The 21,189-nt window shown below is 35.8% G+C and overlaps 1 protein-coding gene across 1 annotated transcript; it reads right to left on the reverse strand.

Moving 5' to 3' along the window:
• Positions 1 to 9,585: 9,585 nt before the first annotated feature.
• Positions 9,586 to 21,189, reverse strand: LOC113107748 (NPC1-like intracellular cholesterol transporter 1). The gene is made up of 19 exons (XM_026270443.1): positions 20,776 to 21,189; positions 18,404 to 19,721; positions 17,653 to 17,917; positions 17,072 to 17,172; positions 16,815 to 16,987; positions 16,602 to 16,730; positions 15,924 to 16,106; positions 15,486 to 15,600; positions 14,916 to 15,181; positions 14,426 to 14,515; positions 14,102 to 14,292; positions 13,616 to 13,743; positions 13,371 to 13,503; positions 13,225 to 13,283; positions 12,410 to 12,560; positions 11,812 to 12,043; positions 11,590 to 11,703; positions 11,335 to 11,497; positions 9,586 to 10,473 (listed from the first exon to the last, which is right to left on the reverse strand). The coding sequence occupies exons 1-19, from the start codon at positions 21,109 to 21,111 to the stop codon at positions 10,259 to 10,261; spliced, it is 4,362 nt and encodes a 1,453-aa protein (XP_026126228.1). The 5' UTR covers positions 21,112 to 21,189; the 3' UTR covers positions 9,586 to 10,258.

Consider the following 21,189-nt stretch of genomic DNA (forward strand, 5'->3'; position numbering starts at 1 on the left):
TGGTTGTTTTTAGAAGTCTGTTATAATTTTCTTCACATTTAAATAAAGATTAGACTCAAACATAAAGAGAAAGAGTGAAAAAGTAAGTATAAAGACATTGATCACAATGGATTCAATCATCCATCCTGGTCCAGCATCTTGTATGGTATAACAAGGCTAAAGATGAAGAAGCCATTGATTTAAAAAAACAATAAAATATTCATAGATTAAAATAAAATCTACTTCTGCATTATAATACATGACATTTAAGGGATTCTAAAGCTCTTATGAGGGATTTCTTCAAGACCTCGTGGAACAGGATGGATCATCATCATGACAAAAGTTTGAGAAAGTGTTGTGGACTAGTTCAATAGTCACAACTGGTGTCAAACAAAGTGCCATAAAACTCTATTACACACAGTGTTGGGCAGTAACTGGTTACTAGTACTGTAATAATATTACTTTTTGCAGTAACTAATAGTGTAACTATTTACTGTTGCCAGAAAGTAATAAGTAACAATAGTACTTTTGAAAGGAGTAACTAGTAATGAGTAATTTCATTCTTCGAGTAACTAGCCCAAGACTGATTACATACATATATGTTTATGATTAAAGTCTTGCATCCAGTTTTGGAGCAGAACTTTATGATATCATTCAGGTGGATGACATAAGAAGTGATGTGATACTGTCACCTGCTGCTTCTTGCATGCAAATATCTGTGTCCTGATGCAAGGGTCAAAATGGGCCAATATGTAAACAATTAATTGTTTACTTTTTTTTTATTTGTATAAACACAAACCTCACTAGATGTTACATAACAAGAAAAAAACATATTCGCTTAAACACTTATCACCTTATCTTATAAATATTTTGCTTATAATATTTTTTTTATTGTATTTTTTCCCCTTTGAAAACCAGACAAAAATACTGATAATTTTTTTTTTTTTTTTTCAGTGAAATAATGACGTGTGCAAACTTCTGGGCACACTTAAATCATCTTCATGCACTGTACTGGAAAGTGGACTTGTTTTTTGTTTTTGTGGTCAGAGATCAGGCTGTTGTTCATAACGGATGTGGCTCTAACCAAACAAAGGTTAAAGATGATCTTCATGAGATAAAGGTTTACATTTTGAAAGTTTGACTCATTCTTCCATTTTATGATGCAACCTCTGAACAACAGGGGGGAAAGCTTCAATGTTTGCTTGTTTCCCAAGACATAAGTAGAGGCTCACTATTCTACATTTAGCAATGCTAATTGCAATCTTCAGCAGGCAGAACCAGTAATTTTGGCTGTTTCTCACTCTTCCATTTCTGCTTTTCTCTGATGTCAGACCATCAAAAGCAGAACTGTGATTTTAAAGTAAATGGATGTAATGGGTTACTTGCAACAATTAAAACCCCTCTTTGCATGATAGTGTAGATAATCATCAGTGTGTCATAATCATTTGCTTGATGTCTCTCTTAATAATTTTTGTATCAAATTTCAGAATAAAAAATAAAGTTACACAGGAGTCTTTAACAGGAGGTCTATAATCATATCTCGTTAATTATTGTTATTTTTTTAAGTGTATCAATATTTTGTAAATAACAGAAGTACCTAATGTTGATATTAAATGTAATATTAAAACGTTTTGTTATTAAAGAGCAAGTTTTAAATGCAGTAATCAATTTTACACAAAATGCACAAGAGGGTTCCTGCAACAAGATGGCAGTGTTACACAATTAAATGTAACGTTTCAAAAGTGGCACATTGAATTTGATGTGCTAAAGGATACTCCACACAAAAATGATGTCATTAATTACTCAGCCTCATGTCACTACTGTTATTTTGTCCCGTGGAACACAAACAAGTACTTTTATCAACGATCTTCACGCAGGTCGTGTCCATATAGCATTAGATCATATTATAAATGTCAACATAACCAGAAAATGTTAAGAAGGTATTGTGAAGTCATAAAACAGCTTCATATATGACGATTAGACCAATATTTAAATAACGTCACATATTCCCGAAAAAAAAAAATACTCACCTCCTTCCATGGCACCTTTCAAAGTCCGTTATTGGCGTTGCAATCAATGGCCTCATTCATTATATTAATTAATTTCAATTAAATTCGATTCACGCCTATGAACAACGTCGGGTACAGTTGAGAAACAAGATTATCTAATTGAATAATTCTGTTTATAAGCCAGTGGTGCCAACTTATTTTCAGGGGAAGTTTCTAAAGGAAGGTCGATTTGTTGCTAAAAGTTGCAAAATGACGTTGTAATTTCACGATGACGTCGGTACGTAATCACGACGCAAAATTGTGTCACTAAATCAAATCTCAGCAAAAAATAAATCAATAAAATAAAAATAAAATTAATAATAATAACAATTTAGATTTGTTGGTTAAATAATGTAAATGCATAATATAATGTTAAAATATATATTTTTTTTATATACTACACTGAATTATTGAACACATTTTTGAACGATTACGTTTTTTTATTATTAGCTAGTAAACTAGTTAAACTACACATTCTGAACAATTAAGCAGTGTATGCAACACTCTAAGACACGTTGTATTTTAAATTACGCATTGTATTTTGTGTTTCTTGTTACAGGGTTACAAAGGATTATGGATTATGGATAATGGATAACGGATAATGTCCTGGAAAATCACTAGTAGGCTACCTTTTACATTTTTCTAAATATTTTTCTTACAGTGTACTACTGACAAGGGGTGTCATAAATGAACAATTATTAAATTATTAATATTATCATCAATTATCCTTGGTTTCCTCTATTTTTTTTTTTATTTAGATGGAAAATAAGTGCCTTTTTACTGTTCAAGTCGCATCAAAAGTTGCTAAGTAGCCAAATAAAAATTTTAAATAGCCAAATTTGTTGATAGGTGCTTTTGTAAGAAAAGTTGCAAGGGTCGTCTGAATAGTTGCTAAATTTAGCAAAAAAATTGCTAAATTGGCAACACAAGCATATCTGTAGAGGCGAATGACCGGGTTGTTGCCCCGCCCACGAGTTAAACTAACCCCGCCCATTTTAAAAGTGAGCTAAGGGGGATTTTAGATTGTCTGTTTTAGCCTCATTCACAAGTTTGCTTTGTTTATTCTGGGTGACTCGTGATGATCACGGGAGGAAAAACAAACACTCGCTGAAAGATGTGGACGGAGGTGGGAAACAACAACAGCTCTGTTCAAAAAGAACCACAGGACCACAATCTCACACAGGTACAAGCAAACACTCGAGAAACAATGCAATGCAACACTAAACTGTTTTAAATGCTCCACCTGTTTACAAGCTCTCAAATACTGGACCTTTTTTATGATAAGGAAAATACAGTTTTATTGCAAATTAGGTTGGTGTTTCAGAATGACACTTTGGTTTTTTATTAGTATTCAGTGAAGTAAAGGTACATTTTGAGAGACTGCATTTACAGCACAGATCATATGTTTGAGAAGGAAGACTTCTTAGGGAAATCTCTTGTTTCCTCTCTCTCTCTCTCTCTCTCTCTCTCTCTCTCTCTCTCTCTCTCTCTCTCATTTCCTGTCTTCCAGCATATTTTGGAAACTTTCAGTAATAGCATAGTTTCTTATCTTTGTTAACATTGCTGGGACACGCTCCTCTCGCTTACTGTCACATTTCAGTGCCTGGATAGGATCTACAGATGCACAAGTAACTTTTTCCACAGTTTTACCTCTGAAGAAATGAATACTACTTTTGACAGATAAATTAAAAAATGATGTATACTTGCATTTGATAAATACTTGCTGTGGGGCAGGTCTCCCTTCATTGGAGCTGCCATGTTGGAATCACATGACTTTATCTTACCAGACATTTTCTGCCACTTAATAGATTAATCATAAGTGAGAAGTATACATGTGGAACGGTAATGTCTACAGTGACATCCGTATAGGAAATCTTGCTCTGGTGTGATGGCTGCATCCACACAGTCAGGTTTCAGTGGAAAGATAAAAAAAAAAAAAATTCTTTACAGTTATCCATCACAATGTAGCCACACTTTTGAAACAACTTACTTTCTTATGTAATGTCACCTTATAATTACTTATTTAACCCTTCCCCACTAATCATAGTTCTCTTATGATATTTGAAGTGTAAAAAATTCATCCATAAATGAAATTACCCCATTATTTACTCACCCCTCAAACTTTCCCAGGTGTATATGACTTTCTTCTTTCAGACGAATGATATATTTAGAGATATATTCAGATTTTCCTGGCTCTTCCAAGCTTTATAATGGCAGTGAATAGGGATCAAGATTTTAAAGCCTGAAAAAGTGCATCCATCCATTATAAAAAAGTCCTTCACACAGCTCCTGGGGGTTAAAAAAAAACCTTCTAAAGTGAATTGATGTGTTTGTGTAAGAAAAATATCTATATTTATAACTTTATAAACTTTCTAGCTTCCGTGAAATGTCGCACTCACGTTTACGAGAAAGTGACATTCCAGCAGGTGACGTCGGTTGTGAGAATATGTGAGTCTCGTGAGAACCAAGCTTTGTTTGCAGCGAAGGAAAACCAGTCCTCCAACGTTTTCCTTTACAAATCCTTATTTTACACTTCTAATTTAGTTTAGTTTTTTAAATATGCATATTTTTTTTTAGACAAAAATGCATCTTACATTTCAGAAGGTCTTTATTATCCCTCCAGAGCCACGTGGAGCACTTTTTATGATGGATGGACACACTTTTTGGGCTTTAAAATCTTGATTGTAATTCACTGCCATTATAACGCTTGAAAGAGCCAGGACTTTTTAAAACTTAACCCTGATTGTATTCGATTGTGTATATACAACTTGGATGACATGAGGGTGTGTAAATCTTGGGGATATTAACACTCACTTTTTGCAATTCATTCAGTTCCTAAATGATAAAATCGAGCCCCAACCATAATTTTTTCATTGAATAGCCTGTTGTTTTTTTCTCTCCAGATAGTTTCCCCTGTGTCTTCATGGCTCCGCTCCAACTCCGATAGAAATGGTAGTACATCAAACAGCCTTAACTGCATAATTTTAATGATTTGTTTGTATATTCATGCTTTTACATAATCTTCATTGTCTCTAAAGGCTCTGCAGCTAGCAGTCCACCCCCTCTTGCTGAGACCCCCATGAACAGAGAGAGTGGAATCATACCAGGTACAATCTTAGTATCAGTTCTGTTCTGATAGTCACAACAGAGTGCAACAGTGACCGATTACTTTTTTTTAATTTTTTTTTTTAATCAACATTACCATTCAAAAGATTGGGTACAGTAAGATTTTTTTTTAATTATTATAATTTTTTTTAAATACTTTGTTGAGCAAGGCTACATTACATTGATGAAAAGTAATAGTAAAGACATTTATAGTGTTGCAAAAGATTTATTTCAAATAAATGCGGTTGTTTCTAGTGGTTGACCGATATGTGTTTTTGACTGCCGATATCTTGGAAAGAAGGGGGCCGGTAGCTGATTTGATTTATTTATATAAAATATATAAAGCCAAAATTAGTATTATTAATATCTAAGAAATTTGAAATAATTTGACAATGGATTTTCTTAAAAAAAGACGTACTTTAGATGGAAAGGTATTTCTCACAAATCTACTAAGAAGAAAAATTTATTGGTTAATGCTGATATTTGAAAAATGCCAAATATCGGCATATATATCGGTTGACCACTAGTTGTTTTGAATGTTTTAATCAAAGAATCATAAAAAAATCTCAGGTTTTACAAATATATATATATATATATATATATATATATATATATATATATATATATATATATATATATATATATATATATATAGTGCTTTCAAGCTATTGATTTTTACCTATCATGTTGCCCTTGATAGTGCAGTGCTCTACCAATTGAGCTACAGGAACACTGTATATATATATTTTTTTAAAAATTTAAATAAATCATACTGACCCCAAACCTTTGAACAATGCACATCTCTCAATTCATTTTCTCCTTGGGCATTTACAAAAACACTTAATGAGTTTTATGCCATGAACCAAATCAGCCAGCTCTGAGATAAACCTCACATTATAACAGAAGAGACAGCTTGAACCTGTCAGCCATTCCTCTTTTATTATTGCCTTCCTCACTCTCATTCTGCAAGTCTTTGCCCACATCTCATCAGTCCTACCTTGTTTGTTATATATTTAATTCCAAATGTAAGTACATTTATACATATATATTTTAATAACTTTCTTATTAGTCCATCCAAACTCTCCTTTGCTGACAGAGTGGTTTTTTATGACTTAAAACTTTTTGTGTGTGACTCCCACATGACTTCACTATCCACAAAAACCTCTCCACTCTTTACACTCTTTTTTTCAGTGGATGACGTTTGTCTTTTGCTCTTCATGTTCTGAGAAGAGTGGAAATCAAGTTTGAAATGAATCATTTGATTTTACAACTTGTTTGTCATTTTTCCAGGAAGTAATGGCAAGGGATTATTTGTGTAAAAATATCAAACTCAATGAATTCTCAAAAAAAAAAAAAAAAAAAAAATGGCATATACATTTCAGAAACCATATACAGAGAAATCTGGTTGTACTGAGAAGTGTTCGAGGTTGTGTGGGTCTGTGAGAAAGGAAGCTGCTGAATTGTTATTAAACACTTGGGATTTCTGGACAGAGTGTCAGAGGATAAACAGATCATTTCTTGACAGTATAAACTCATTTGTTTACTAAATGTTTATGCTAATGTCATTTATTGACCACACAATGTGAGACTTTATCTAAATTTCACTGCATAAAATATTGCATATATATTGCACTGCATATATTTGCTACTATAAAATTCATCAGAAATATCTGATCATCTCTTAAACTGTTCACAAATACTTGATCTGTCATTAGAGATTGGATTTGTTTTAAAGAACTAATCTAAAGAGCAGCATGTTGAAGAGAAGGTGAATATTGAGTGTTAAATCATAGTTCAGTGTTGATTTCCCTGCTTCTGCTTCTCCGCTCACAGGCTCAAACAGGTTTCCAAGTTATCACTGGAATTTTCCACCTCCCCTGTTTCCTCATTACACCAAATATCTCTTTAAACACACACCGTTTATGTCTATATATGTTTTGATTGTCAGGGTTAGTCTCCTTGATGAAAAACACGCTGACTGTTCTTTTCCATTGAGTGGGACCTTTGACCTTTCACATGCCTGAGATCAGGATATAACGCAGCTGTGATATTTCATAAATAGGAGATGTTTACAAACAGTACCAAAGTGTCCAGGCTGCATTTTCACTGGAAATACCAGTGGTTTTACAGTGAAGACAATGAATCAGCAGCCTGACACGCTCTATATCACTGTTAATGATCTCATCTCTGGGTAGAGGATACAGATTATGTGGCTCTGTGAACAAATTTTTTTTAGACTGCAGACAGCAGTGTAACAGTTGTGTGTGTGTGTGTGTGTGTTTGCAGGTGCGATTGCCGCAGCAGTGTTCATAGGCTTTCTGTTAGCACTCTATGCTGCTCTTTGGAAATGCATGGTTACGCAGCCAAAAAGGTTTGAACTAAACAAAACTTTCACAAGGTGCAAGTGCAGTGTTGTGTTTTGTTAAATTTTGTTTTGCTTTGTGTGTTTGTTTTGTTTTGCTGTGCTTTTATTTATTTTTTTGCATTTTCTTTCTTTCTTTCATTTCTTTGTTATTGATTCCAAAAGTACATTTACACAAACAAGTAAATGTTTTTTTTATTTTATTTTTATTTTATTTTTTACACTGATAATAAAACTTATTTTTCTTGGGTACACAACCAAACATTTATGAATCAAACATATCTTTCACAAGGTGCAAGTGCAATCCGTGTTTTTTTTTCTTTTTTTTTTTTTGTCCAAAACTATTAGACCTCATTTAAAAAGTAAATAAATATTATAGCATCAAACAAATGTGACAATTTTTCAACAACTTTGTTGTTCCCATTAAAAAGGGGGAACAAATCAAATTCTATGATGGTCAGAAATTAAGGTTACACTTTATTTTAAGGTGTCCTTGTTCCAGTATAATTATACATTTAAGTACTGACTAATATTAATTAACTACATGTTCTTGCTATACAGTTAGGAATGGATTAGGGTTTGACTTTTGGTTACTTGCATGTAATTATGCATAATTAATTGTTATTATAATAGCAAGTACATTTAATATGTGTAACAAGAACACCTTCAAATAAAGTGTTACTGAAATTAATGATAATTTGTCAAATCAACTTCCCATTCAATCATCAATAATAAAGTTAACAAAAATTCAAATTATATTGGACCAACTGTAAAAACATAAACCAGTGTTTATATCCCATGTTTCTTTGTTCTGCACTGTCTCTGTTAGGAGGAAAAAGAGAGTGAGTTTGAAGGCTCGTGAACAGAGGCCTCTTACATGCTGACCTCTGGATGGGACGTCCACCCAGATTCTGAGTTACTGATGTTAGGACAGACTAAAGCTTCTCTTGCTATGAATAAGCACCCTTAAACACACAGTTCGAGACAGTATTTCATGGATGAGGGAACTAAGTGCTTCAGTTCTACATGGTCATTAATGGATCAATATCGGCTGCATTTCATAAATCACCCATCAGGTTGTGGATTGGTCGTTTGACAGTCAGACAAGAGAGTTACATTTTGGAAAATGGTTCTAAAAATGTGAAATCTAGTCATTAAACAGAATTATTTTTTATAACAAGCCCAAATCTGCACTGGAGGTATGTATGGAAAGTTTACTTTGTGACAGCACAACAAATGTCCACTAGATGGCAATTGGGTCAATGTTTTTTTTTGATACAAGGAAATCAGCCAAGATACACAGTAGAGTCTTTCAGTCTTTATAGGTTTATGATTATCTTTATAGACTTGTGTGTTTGGGACATTCATTTTATTGCTGATAGCTATGCTAATTAATACATAAAAGATATACATTTTTAGAAACGATGCCCTTGTTTTTCCTCCAAGTATCACCTTTGACCTCGGTGAACTCTGCACCGGTGAATGAGTGCATGTGCGTGAGCGAGAGCGAGAGAGATTTCCCTTAAGCAGCACTATTAACCAGAGAGTAGCAGATTTCTAGGTTAAAGTCTTTGTGTACGTGCGGGTTTGTGTGTGGGAACATAAGAATTGCACATTTTTATCACAGGTGCTTTGTTTGCACAATTTTCTGTACTTTAATATATTAAATTTGTCCTGCGTGTCATTATTTTCTGTGGTTTTCATTCAGATTTGATTTTGGATTAGAATATATTAAATTCCTTTTTGTCTATGCAGTGTAAGTTAGACTCAGTTGTGTGCCTGTATTAAACTTGTTTTTCATTGCACAAATGTTTAATAAAGAAGATACGTGACGATAAATGTGAGTTTTGATTTACTGTAAAATTTATTTTGAATACTTGCTAGATAATTTAATATTCATATGCGAGAGCAATATTCCAGTTAAGTATAGTTTTGTGTTTATATATTTGTAAATATTTACCCTAAAATATACAAAAAAGGTTCCCAGTCTGCCTACATACAGCCAATAAACTGCTGTAAAAGTGCGTTATGTTTACTTTAACAGTAAACGGTAAACTTTGAATGCCAAGTTGAGATATTGAACTATTCAGATAATTTTGAACATTCAATGAGTTTATACAGAATGTAGAAATACACACAGTGCATTTAATAATATTACAGACAGTGTGCTTATAATACAAGAGCATAAATGCTCTTTATACTGGAGTGTTATTTGTGTTGCATTACTCGCTTTTCAAAGTTAAGTGTTTCTGTCCTCAACAATACAATTAGTCGCATGCAAAAATGACAATATAAAACCTAAACAACAACAAAATTAAATATAACATTTAACAAATATTGCACAATACAAAAGTAAAACAATTTGAATCTATTATACTAATTTCCTTATTTCTAACAGAGGAATTCAGCTCCTCATTTGTATGCATTATCACTTTGTGTTAGGTGTGACCTGGGCAAAATAAACACCGCTAGAGATGATGGAGAAGGACTGACAAGCTGAGTATCTCCCATGAACATCTTCAGAAGGCGATAGACCATTTTATAGCAGTAACACAATGCTATAGTGTCCTCAGACATGAGGCATAGAGCTGACATAGCAGGATGAGATTCTGCTCATATTTCTTTTCTCCTCAGGTCTCACATGCAGTTGTGTAATAGCAGGTGATTCCTTCATTTGGAGGAAACTCATACTACCAATTCAATGTAGAAGTAGAGGCTAACAAACTGTAAGGAAGAGGGAGAGCAGTTTGTAAGAGGTCTTGAGCTACATAATGTCAATTTCAATTTCGCTGGGCTCTTGGGCGGCCTTGGGGACATTGTCAGCCTTTACTGGATTTGAGGGCTCCACAGGGATTTCGCTGTTTGACTTTTCATGGTTTTCGAAGCTAATGTTGTCATATGTAGCTTTGCTGTTGAGTTCCATTTCCTTGGCTTTCTTCTCTTGAATCTGTAGCAGAATGGCGTTGTTCACACCAGGACCTGAGCGACACAGACAGAGGAGCTTTGTTTAATCAAACCCTTGTTCTAATACACCAGATTTTCTTTGGTTGCTCCAAGTGTTTGGAATGGAATACTAGTGCTTGCTACATAGTCTTTTATTGTAATCTGTACTAAATTTAACTTACTCTTTTATTGTAATTGAATATTATTGAAAATAATCATCGCAATGAATCCTTTTGCAGCCCTAAAATTACTACAAGTAATTAAAATAAAGCTAAAATAAAATATCGGATGAAAAAACTTGGACATAAAATAAGCTGAGGTTAAGGTACTAAAATGACGGAAAACTAAAAATAACTTACTAAATATAATATATATAAAAATACAAAAGCATATACTGTTACTAAATTATTTTAAACTACATTTAAAACGGAAATATAAGAACAAAAAAATGTCAATATACAACATTTTTATAAATAACATGTTATATAAATAATACATACATAACACTGTATAACAGATTATTTGATAATGTGCCAATATTAAATGACTACTGTATTATACTGTCATACTTAATTTCTAAACACCACTTCAAACTGTGTAACTATTCAAATCGCCTCATTTTGCATTTACTTTATCAAGTGGTCTGTGGTAATGTCAAAAAATAAAATAAAAAGTGTCATCCTTCATGGATCCAGCTCTTGTTCTGACATGTTTGATACCTCTCTGTCCCTTATCTGTTCTTACTGGATGTTTCCTGCATAGTTTCATCAATTTTGTATTTGCATGTTGGGATGCTTAAAACCAGTACAATTACAATACCTAGTCTCTTTGAACTTAAACCCTTTGGGATTGAGCACCATGTGTATAAAGACTGCACATTTAAGCAACTATACATACCTAAGAAACTGAGCAGCACGGGCAGAAATATGAGGCCGTGGACCAGGCCGAGCAGAGTGATGACCAGATTGAGTCTGAAGAAGAAGATCTGGATGAGCTGTGCTTTAGCTAATGCCAACACCACTATTCCTGGCAGATTGGTCATCGCAACTCCAGCAAACACCTGGAAAAAAGACAACACACGCACTCATGAAACAACACAACAACTGAACAACATATGAACTAATGCATAACTGAGGAAGTTATGGTACTCACTGCACTGCCCATGTTAGCTGTGGCTTCCTTTGCCCTCTCCACCTTCGTGGGGCGAATACTGAGTGCAAATGAGCGTGTTAAATGAGACACAAACTCCACTGATATACCGACGGCCTGAAAAACATAATGAGATGAGAATGTTATAGATCGTTCCTGACTACTGTGAGCGGTGATAAGAACTGCAAACATGCAGACCATGCAGTGTCTCTCTGAACTACTCACCGTCACAAGGTTGATAAGCGCCACAGCGTTGAAGTCGATGCCCCACAGCGTCATGACACCGACCGTATCCACAGTGATCATCACTATGGTGAGCAGGTTCAGAAAGCCTGATCTCAAGTCCATGCCGAGCAGGATACAACACACCACGAATGTGGGGATCAGACACACGGCAATGTTGAACAAACCCTCATTCACGATGGTCAGATACTGCTCGTAATACACATACGTCACACTGGGAAATAAAAGATCAGAGAGTCGGTGTCAAGAAGAGTTTAAGATTTTAAGTCCACTACAAAGTGCACATTCAGTTCAATTAAGCACACTTTTTTTTTTTTTTCACTGGTGCCATTTTTTTTTTTAAAATAGGTGCGTGACATCTCTGCTACACACAGTATAGTTTAGTAGGCAGAAAAATATGTAAGTAGCTCTAGGATCCGTGATGCTGTTTTGCAATTTATGAAGTAGCTCAAGGACACGTTATCATTCAATAGAATTACATGAACGGATTATTGCTTCTTATCTTATCCCGGAGAAGAAGCAGCAAGGGTGAGGATGGCAAATGTAGAAAGATAAGGGAGGATCAGAAGTGGACACTTACGTGTATGGGAAGACCTCAAAGTCTTGAGAGGTGCCGGTGACGTTCCTCATGGTCAGTGTGATATCATGCGCCAGTTCTCTGGCCTTCTCCAGCGCTGCCGTGAACTCCTGAGAGTTGACCAGAGGAGTGTGGTAGGCCATGAACCGAGACGCTGAAAAGTAGCGAGATGCCAGAATGAATCAGACCCCTAAATGTGTTTTATATGAGCTGCTTTATTGTAGGCCTCAAAAACTAATTTATGAGTAAACTAGAGTCTGTGGCTTTGTCACGTTTCATTCTTTAACAGAAATTACAGTCATACCTCAAACATGGTGAACAAGTCACTTAAGAAGGACTACAACAACCACAAGGATGTGGGTTTATTTGCTTGATAGCAGCTGTTCTAGCTGTTGCGGCTTCGCAAATCTTTAGCAACATTACTTGAGATACGACATTAACATTAACATTAACGTTTTATCCAGTAATATTAACAACAGACTTTACTCATAAACCAGAAACAGCTAAGCTCTATTCTATTTTATTGATAAAATGGTGATTCTCAACCGGTTTCAGTACAAGTTTCCCTATTGTTCACAATAATATTTTAGGCCTCATGACTTTTCCAGCCATTCAATTTTTTATTTTTATTTTTTTTTACTGGAGAATTAAGGATAAGGAATACATTTCATGCTTGGCATAGCTATACAAATGTATATTCATTATAAAAATGCCAAATTAATAATTTCCAGGTCTAGAAGTCCATGGTCCAGAGAACCACTGCTTTAGAAGCCGAATCCAAATTGTTCAAACACATACAATTCATTCATGTTTCTCACCTATTATTTCCCCTGTTTCCTTGTCTCTAACCACAGCTTTATCATAAGCTCCCAAACCACTGGAAACGAAAGCATATGAACATGTTTTATTCTAAACACTCATTCTGTTCAATCTTTCATGTGTCTGGTTTAGTTGCTTTTCTTACCCTTTTGGACATTGTAGATCAGGTCTGTTGCTAAGAAAGTCTGGCAGGAATCTGTTAAAATCCTCAACACTAGGTCGCAGAACCCCATTTTGGGGGGCACTCATACACTTCTTGGCACACGTGAAGATACCCGCTGTCAAAATACGTTCATTTTTAGTTCTCTAAGAATGTTGCATGGAAACACACACACATAATAAACAACAAGGCTTTAAATGTAAACTGCTAAATTACATAGAAAGACGTACTCTCATTGGCAGGACAAAATTCGCCTATGTTTGCGCCAGTCGTATAGATACGACAACATTTGGATCCAGGGTTCAGCCAGTCGATATAGTCATCCACCCAGGAGGATGCTGGGATTGCCAAGTAAGATCTAGAGCAATCAGCATGATTTTAGTTTTAATCAGCAGCTCTATATATAGCGATTTGGTCCTCATAATTCTTTGCAATAATACTTGGTATCTTGACAGGACCGTGTCACTGTGAACTTTTAAGATCGATAACAAATCAGTAAGTTCAAGGTCTGATGTGATTGGCATAATGAGGTAAAGAGTAGTGATGTACTATACCAGAACACCAAATATAGTATATTGGTGCTCACACATGCTTCTTGTATTTACAGGCCAATGTTTTTCAAATAAAAAAGTCATATTTAAATAATGTGCATTTTACACTTATTTATTGTGGGGTACATTTTATATAGTGCTTTTATGTAGATATATAGTGCTCACCGCTCAGGGTACTCAGTGGCGTATCGGATCTTCTGGGTGAAAGAGAACTGGTCACACCCCACACTGGAACACACTGCGTTTAGGCCCTCCTCACTGGTGAAATTGAACCCTTTGGTCGTGATAAAATACGTTGGCACACCAACTTCGAAATACTTATAGAGGTATGCGAAGTAGTCCAACATGTAGGAGTCCTTTTGATATATGTACACACAGATGATGAGAGAAAGTCAACACTGTAACTAATTATTATTATTTTTTTTTTAAATGGCATTTGTTTTATTTTTTATTGTATACTAGTAGAGTGTTAGGTACTTCTGTACTTACAGATGGCATGGCCAATTCCTGATTTAAGCCCACTTTTACATGGAACAAGAGGAACACACAGCCAAAGAACATTGCAAGGAACACCACCATCTATGAGAACAAGACATAATAATGAAATGTATATTTAATGAAAAAAAAGTCTTCCTTTGTTCTGTTAAAATTATATGTAAATGTGCATGTATTTAGCTTTCAATGCTTTGTTTTTTTTAAATTCTTTTTAAAATATTATAGCTTTTAAAATGCATTACTTTATTCTTGATTTAGTGTTGAACTGGCACAAAGGTAAATTCCAGCCAATCTATACATGTAAATAAAAGACATCGGAAAAGCAGGGATCAACTGCAAATCAATTTTCCAACTTTTCCAAATTTCTTGTAAAACGAAATCTTATCGTGGAATCTTTTTAGTTAATAAAAGTCCTCCCTGGGACCTGTAGTGGCTGCAGTTGATGAAACACTTTAACACCATTGTTAGTGAAGGAGGAACGTACCACTAATACTCTGCTGACAGGGTGGAGCAGTGCAGGGGCGTAGTATTTTTTCATTAATGGGAGAAGGATGCCCTGGTTGGGTTCAGACGGGTGTGGAGTATGTACAGTGACGCAGCAAGCTATCTCACAACGATTTGCATCTTGTCGCCGAGCGTCAAGTGAGAGCAGAGCCACAAAGGCAGTCATCTGCAGAATGAAGTCCATGAGCACAGCCAGTGCTGCATATAAGGCAAAAGACTTCACTGCTGGCATAGTGCTCAAAGCACCTGCAAAGAGACAACAAGAGTGTGTTTAATCAGCCGTTTATGTTTCCTCATTAATCTGAACCCAGCGACTGCATTATACTGTATGTGACTCATTCGGGAGCCGATAGTAATATTGCCTGTACTTTACATGAATCATATCTCTCTTTAATTGAGATAGTCCAGATCTGCTGCATCATGTTTCGTTGACATGCACTAGTGAGTAAAGGTCAGGCAATATAATAAATGTTCCCAGTTAAGTATTGAAATATTTTCTTTTGTGTTTTATTGGTTGAAGAAGAGTTTGAGATCAATATGAGATGCTCACCCAGGAAGAAACAAACAGATTCAGACAAACTGCAAAGCAGCATGCTGGGAGCCACATTTCCAAGAACTCTCCCAATGTGTTCCTCCCTCTTCTCTCCTGGTCTGCGCATATCTCTCTGAAAGAGAATAAACATGTAAAAGAGAGAAAACGAAGCAGGTTTTATGAATTTATAGTCATATAGTCAAGTAATCTTTAAGTTCTAAAATAGAATGTAATTGTAACACTTATATTCATCTAAAAGTTTGGGGTTGGTAAGATTTTAAAATATTGTTTAGTATACTGTATTACAGTAAAATATAGTGAATAAAACACAAAAAAATTCAAATGTAGCTAAGAAATGTCAATTAAGAGTGTGATTAAGAGTAACCAATGGGATTAAAGTGGACCCTAGAAAGTGTGTAACAAAAATGAAGAAAAGTGAAGAAATAAACAACATACCTGATACTCCAGAACAAAAATGAAGATGTTATCAGCTCCCACAGCAAGCACAAGGAAAGGTACGACCTGCAGAATGACCAGAGAGGACGGAACCCCAATCCAGGCATAGAAACCCATTGAGGCTATGACAGAGCAGCCCACGACCAGAATACCACCCAGACCAACCAAGAACTTTGAATCTACCTGCGAGAGCAATAATATGACCTTGTCATCATACTAGACCAGTTTATCTGAAATTCTTTTGGAACATGGACATGTTCTCAAGTCTGACATGCTAGTGTATATATACTCCATCTAAAACTCTTTTATAATAATAATAATGATAATAAAAATAATAATTTTACATTTTACTTATCAGCACCTTTAACAGCACCTTTTTTAACAGACATTTTTATAAAGCTTTTATAGTTATTATTAATTATGCTTTTATGACCTCAAATCATAACTATTCCACATCTGTACAAATTTCATTTACAGTTTTGGAAATATTTAAAAGGACCATTTTAAAAACAAAACAATGGTCAATATTTATTTGACATCATAAGTATATTTTAAAAGAAGTCTGTTTTATATATATATTGTTTATAAAATAAATTTCTATAGCTAATGAATCTATATCTATTTGTTTAACTGTTATTAATTCCCAGTAAGCCATTAACTACTCTGTGATGCACTCACCAGGATACGCTTGCATGATGAATATTCCCCAAGAGCCACGGCTATGTACAGGAAGATGACAGCGTAGCTTATCATGAATATGGGGATGTCCTCTGCAGTTGTTCTGTTTATCTCATCCTCTAGGGACCTCTGCAGAGCACCCAGACAGTTCGATTATGAAACTGTTAAACACTGACATCTCTAATCATTACAGTATGGTCAGCAGCTTCTCACCTCGGCCATGTAGGCAAATGTGAAGTTTGTGTTCGGGTTTTTTTGATACTCCTGCACAATTTTAAGGAACCTGCTTTCCCACTCTTCAGCTACCTTAAATTTAACATCAGTCCGTGCGTAATTGTTCAGGGAGAAGGTAAGGATCAGGGCCTCAGCAGAGATGTATTCCTCATCTGAAAACATAATAGAAAATGAAAGCCAGCCCAGTGAATCTTTAAGATAATGGTGAGATGCTAGCCACCAGATTTGTGTCTTACTCTCATATCCTCCTACAGCCAGGAAGGGGAAAACAGGGCCACCGTAGTCTGCCATACAACTCATGCCAAGAGCAGTGATGTCTTTAAATGATAACGGAGAGCTGTGGGCAAACAGAATATAATTGTGGTAAGTATGATATTGTTTTTTTATAAAGCAGTTTATTAAACAAGAATAATATGAATAACACGAGCAACGCTTCCACAAATAAAAACACTTCAAAATGAAGCCAGACCCAGTAGGTGGCATTTTGTTCCTTAGAGTTATCTAAATGGTTGAGTGAATGTTTCAATGACTGTCTCATTAATACAGTAACTGATTTATCATAGCATAATTTGTTGTTACCTTGGTTTAGCTATATTAACCATGGCTTTTTGGTTTTATTTGTAGTAAAACCATGGTTAATTTTCATAAGTTATATATCTTAACATTTATTTTATATTATAGTAATAGTATGATATTATGCTAAATAGGAACTAGTCACTGGCTATATCTGAATGGGCATAGCATGTACAGATTATACTCATACTACACACATTACCTGCAATCTAGGTAACGAGATGACTACAGATATCTGACTTACTTTACGCAGTAGATGAAGTGGTCCCTCCAGTCCACCTCTTTCGTCACGCCGAGCTCTGTCATGTTTGCTTTGGCATTCAGGTTGTCGATGCTATTTTGGAAGTACTGCGGCAGACTGTTGACAGCACAGTCTGTTAACGAGGGGTTGTCTGGATTGAGTGGTGCATAGCAAACATCTTTAAGACTTGCAGTGCGGTTTAGTCCATCCGACCAGAATTCAATTGCCTGGATTTTCTGCTGAAGCTCCAACAGCTCTATGATCAAATCTGTGAGAAAGAAATGCACCCTATATTTTAATATGGCTGAAGAACAGAACTTTTTTTTTAGAATGGAAGCATTGCGATCAATTACATACTAGTATACTAAAGCTATACCATATACTAGTAATGACTGCTTTGAAACTGCTTAAAGAAGCTTCAAAACGTACTAATCTTTTATTTTGAATCAGTGTTTCAGAGCTTGAATGTGATTTTGGTGGTTCGCTGCTAGGGTGAGTGATATTGTGAACACATTAAACAGTCTAAATATTATTTTAACCGATCTTGAAATTAAATTTTTTAAGACCTCTCAAAAAACACAAACAAAAAAAGAGAATTTAGGAACAGACACTTCCAATAAAAAGACAGAGCCAAGGTTCTCAGGTGAACATACTGAAGAAAAGATCTGTTACTACTTCTGTTCCATTGTGAGAATACATTTGAATAGTATGCTTTCGACACTTTTCATGATAAATTAATTTGAGGTAATGTCACCTTTAGAAATGATGCCACTGAAGTTCTGCTCGCCGAAGAGTAAGGAGTCATAGTAGTGGTTGGGCTTGTCTGGAGCGGTCAGGATCAGCTGATTGGTGCGGTAAAATGGATCAAAATGTGCATCATGGAAGGACTTCTCTCGCATGGCACGACTTTCGGGCGCTGACCAGAGCTGGACAGGATCTGTTGTGAGTTCTATGTCTTTTATTCCCACTGCAAATACCAACACAACCACAAGGCAGACTGGGAGTACTATCAGAGGATATCGAGCCATTATGGTTCCCCAGGTCTGGAAAAGAGACCCCAGGAACTCCTGAGTGGCAAGACTGGCTTTATCAGAGCATGTGACATCTTTAGGACTGATTTTATGTTCAATCTCATTTTCGTTTTGGTCCTTAGTGCTCATGCTCATTTGAGTACCCTTTGACTTTCGTATGTGGACAGTGCACTCTAAAACTACATAACACATTATAAGGAAAAAGATGCAGGAGAAGACTGTGAGGCTGATGACAAGGACACCATCTAGTCGACCAATCATGAATGGTTTTGGTAAAGGTGGTGGCTGTGGTACAGCTGGACAGGATTGTTCGCAGTCCTGACAGGAACAGGCCTCGCCACCTGTCGGGGTCGTCTCATTACAATTCAATGCTGTTCCTGCAAACAGAACCGCTCCGGGTGGGAGTCCAGCGGTCTGGCTGTCTGACAAGAGCTTGAAGTTAATATCCAGAGGAGCCAGTCCATTGCTCGAGTCACCCTGGAAATCTAACCAGCGCTGCGGCGTACACAGTGTCGAACCATAGCGGCCACACATTGTGGCGATGGCATAGCCTCCAGTGGCGGGGATTCGTACGTTTTTGCAGGACCTAAACGATGCATCGGAGAAGTTGGTGGATACGTAAGCCTCGTAACCCACCACAGCTTCCTTGACAATGCCAGTGGGTTGCGTGATGTTTGCGGTTTTCGTAATCTTTAAAATCTGACTTTGGTTGGGGCTGCAGGTGGTGGCGCAGTGCATGTGCGCAAAGTTGTCGGCGCAGGACGGGCAGCGGATCAGCACAGCTTTGGACAGCGTCAGGCTGCTCTGTAGAGCGGTGAGCTGTCTGATGGAGCAGCAGGCCAGTGTGTTACCCTCCCCGTGGGCCAACATCGGGCATACAGATTTAAAAAGTTCATAGTGGTCTCCTGTGACATTCACAGCTTTTCTGTAGTCCTTACAGGGAACCCTAGGTGGGATAAGAGACCCCTCAACGGCAGGGTTTAGGCCACAGTCCTCATAGAAAGAGCAGTAGCCTGGTTCATGCTGAGCACTTGCGAGAACCTTCAATAAACAGAAATATGACAAACATAAAGATATTTATGTAAACCTAACGTTATCCTATAAATCTGTATAAGTAAATCTTTAGCACATCAGTAATAATCTTTCTTCTAAATTCAGCTTTTAAAGTTTCTCTGCATTTGTAAATTATTATTTTTTCTTATAAAATGGAAGTGAAATGTTTTCTTAATAATTTGGAACAATAATTTATCAGAATGACAATATATGATGCAATAACTAATATTAATCAAATGACTACTGTTCATAGTAATTAATTTATCCTTAATAAAAAAAATTATGAAATGTAATTAAATTATTAAACAATGTCATTTCTTTTTATAGAGGGCCCACACTTTTTAAGCAAAGAATTTACATTATGATTAAAGATGTTATTAATTTTGTACTACTTTTCCAAGCTTGGGATATTGTAATATACTCTTACAATGGAGGCATTAGAAAAGCTTAATATGATCATAGTTTTTGCCTAAACATGATATTTTCTTAGATGCATGATACTTTTTTATTAAATGGCATTTGTCTGCCTTACATTCCACAGTAAGGAAAGAGTGTGAGTATGAGGTGATATTTGTTTCACATTCACAAAATTTGATCAATCTGAAATAATACACAAATAAATCAAATGAGAAATCTATTTTGTGCCACAATTAAGTGTTTAATAAAGCTAGAGATTGTAAAGTCTAGATGTATATCAATGGAAATCTGATTTAACCACTGGCAAAGACCATAAACATAAATGTTTTATCCTGTAATCTCTATGTGGAAATCCATACGCATTTCAATATATCATTATTGTAAAGACATTAATTTACAGACAGTCATACATTCATTTGTGGATCAATTTTCTGTTTGTGAAAAAGAACCAAATATCACTCCAACTCATGTTACCGATCCATATCCAACTTATAAAGTGTAGAATATAACTACACATTCACAGCCAAAAACCTTCAATTTCCACACATACGAGATTCACATATGTTGTAATGTGATGATTCTGTCCCTCAGTAAAATTAAATATAGAAAATATATGAAGACCTACCATGCAAACAGCAAGTGTAAACAATAAAACGGACCAAGTCCAGCTCTTTCGGTGGAAGTGCATTTCTCTTGTTGTCCTGCACTTCTTTGCGTGTGGAGTGTTATGTCCAGTGGAGAGAAGGAGGCAGGAGGATGTAAGGAGTTTCAGGTAGCAGAGAGATCTCTGCTTGACTTCTGCCTGTTCTGGTACAGTAGAGAAAGACAGGAGGAAATGAAAGGCTTTCTCACTCTCATTGGATAAACATAAAGTGATACTGATGATGATCAGGGTCTTATCTGGCCTGATGTTTCCACCGCCAACCAGAATGGATAAAAGCCAATCCAGCTCATAGATCATTAACTAGATGGGCAGACTATGCCAAAGGTGTGTTACTGACGCTATGGAACACACCTACCAAAACCTGATAAACCCCTG

Source organism: Carassius auratus, chromosome 8 (genome assembly GCF_003368295.1).
Source record: "Carassius auratus strain Wakin chromosome 8, ASM336829v1, whole genome shotgun sequence".
NCBI lineage: Eukaryota > Metazoa > Chordata > Actinopteri > Cypriniformes > Cyprinidae > Carassius > Carassius auratus.